The 2416-nt window shown below is 41.8% G+C and overlaps 1 protein-coding gene across 1 annotated transcript in view; it reads right to left on the bottom strand.

Moving 5' to 3' along the window:
• The window catches only part of LOC106537386 (long-chain fatty acid transport protein 1), a gene marked incomplete at its 3' end in the record, with an annotated part of 6025 nt that extends 4090 nt beyond the window's left edge, over positions 1-1935 (bottom strand). The window contains 6 exon segments of the mRNA XM_014034769.1: positions 125-194; positions 695-859; positions 947-1202; positions 1302-1440; positions 1558-1730; positions 1816-1935. Coding sequence (XP_013890223.1) covers positions 125-194; positions 695-859; positions 947-1202; positions 1302-1440; positions 1558-1730 — 803 coding nt within the window.
• Positions 1936-2416: the final 481 nt, after the last annotated feature.

The following is a 2416-nucleotide window of genomic DNA, read 5'->3' as shown; positions in this document are numbered from 1 at the left end:
GTACAAAAACTACCTGAATAAATGTAACAGCTTTTTAAACAGATTTTTGTCACCGCTGTTGCCATTAAATTGCTTTGTTGCTTCATGGAGCTGAATAATCAGCTCAGATCATGAATAAACTCACCTGCTGTGAATGACTATTGCAGCCTTTGGCATACCGGTTGTGCCAGAGGTGTAAATGTAGAAGAGTTTGTCTGTAAAAAAAAAGTGAAATCATAGTTGGAACTAAACAAAAATAGCAGTTTGTGCTTTCAAAGTGTGTTCCTGACCAAGTTTTACTTGTGTTGCATGCTGTAAAACTCTCTCATCTTTTGACACATTCTTTACTCCTCTGATAGGCTGAGCAAGCAACGACTTGAAGAGTTACGACAGAAGAATGTAGAGTAATAACCGAGTTAGAAACAAGCCTTGTTATTAGTAGTTTATTTATGTACAGTGTAGTAGCTGACTTTCAATATGCTGAAATGTAGTTATTAAAAACAAATTTTTGAATAAACTGCAAACTGTGACAAATTTTCTGTGTTTGACAGTGATGTTTGCAGGTGTTTTGGTGCATCTGCTGGGTTAAATCTCAGACCAGAAGGAAGTCTTTGCTTTAACAGGCAAAGACTTGAATATGAGGTCTGCACTGTAACTGAAGTTTTGCATCATGTTCTGATACACAAAACAGTTTACCTGCATGATATAGCATTACCATTAAATCCTTTCCTCAGTTTGTAGTGGGGCGGGTGTGTGGGAGATTGGTGCAGCAAGAAATCCAAACTCTGAGCTTTGAGTCTGCAAAGATTCTCCTTGTTCTCCTCACCACTGCAGAAGAAAACCATGTTGGGCTGCAGAGACCCAATCACCTCTGACACAGCTGAAAGATAATCCAAAGCCWTGTGAGCTRMAAATGAAGCACTTCTGATCAGATTTTACATTTGCCAGCTTTCACATGCTTGGATACCTTCTGTCATTTCTGCTCCGAACACCATCGCCCGAGCTCCAGACACCCTGACACAGTGCAGCAGTGAGTCTTGATGAAGGTTGTAGTTGATAAATGCAGCCTCTACACCGGTCATGGCCAGACCCAACCACAGAGCCACCACTAACGGCCGGTTTTCCATGTACAAAGCCACAACRTCACCCTCCACCCAGCCCTGCTCCAGTGCCCAATGAGCCACAGCATGGCACCGCTCCTGCAACTCTTTAAAACTCCAAACCTTAAAGAGCACAAACATTGAAATAGCTTTTATTTTCCTGTCTCAATGCAGGAGACAACATACAGTAGTTGATGTGACGTTCATTTTTGTTATTTTCACCTCTCCTGTTGCCTCATAAATCAAGGCCGGTTTGTCTGGGCTCTGCATCACATTTTCAGCAAACAAGGAAGGGATGGTGCTTTTCTTTYGCAGGTTACGGTTTATAGAATGCTTCACTTGCATAATAACAACCAAACACCTGTTTGGCACAGATGAGGAAGGAGTGAAGGACAGCTGTAAACAGGAATGGAGCAAAGAGAAAGCCGAGGGAGATTTAAATGTCACGCATTAAAAGAAACATGAACTACTTGCGTACATCAGGTCCCTCTTGATGGTGTGCAGAGCAACATGAAGTTTCTTCCAGGGTCCCATCCAGGCCACAAAGAGCCCCAGCCCTGCCACCAGGCTGCAGAGCCAGGGGAGGGAGACAAATCCGACTGCACCCAAAACAACCAGGCTCGAAACGACACAAATCACCAGTTTCCTCATCTGATGAAGATAGAAACAGCAACCCTCATGCACAAAAATCCATTAAAATAGCCAAAAAATGTGCATTTATATCGAGAAAATGTACCTGTGCAGAGACTTCAAATATGCTCCAAAAAGAAAAACAAAGAATAATTTAGCCTGAAGTGTTGCCTCCTGCCTGCAGTTGGGAGGAGCAGCACAGAACAGATGTTTACAGAGCAGCTGTCAGACATGAAATGCCTGATAAGCAGCGCACACTGTAGCAGTGAAACAACACAGGTTACAACTCATAGTGTTTGCGTCACACTGCAGTAATTCATCCCCTTCAGGGCAAAGTGATGAAGAAACACAAAACTCTGATGAAGAAACACAAAATTTCTAAGGATGCAGGAAATAAAAGAAAACAAATTCTAAAAATGAATTCTCATGTGTTGAGTCAAACCACAGATAAGAATTGCAGAGGAACACAAATAGGAAAAACATAACAGAATTATCTATAAATACAATATATTAGGTTTGTGAACAGAAAAAGAAGCTGCTCCTCCACATAGAAAGGAGCCAGTTGAGGTGTTCACACATTTGGCAATGATGCCACCTGGACACTAAGTATTCCAGTAATACAGATCAAAGATCGGATGGATGGATCATTGATCTGTATTACTGCATTACTTAGTGTCCAGGTGGCATCATTGCCAAATGTGTGAACA

The sequence above is a fragment of the Austrofundulus limnaeus genome, unplaced genomic scaffold, assembly GCF_001266775.1.
Source record: "Austrofundulus limnaeus strain Quisiro unplaced genomic scaffold, Austrofundulus_limnaeus-1.0 Scaffold2287, whole genome shotgun sequence".
Taxonomy (NCBI): Eukaryota; Metazoa; Chordata; class Actinopteri; order Cyprinodontiformes; family Rivulidae; genus Austrofundulus; species Austrofundulus limnaeus.
The sequence above is the reverse complement of the archived record's forward strand: the minus strand, read 5'-3'. Positions and strand labels throughout refer to the sequence as shown.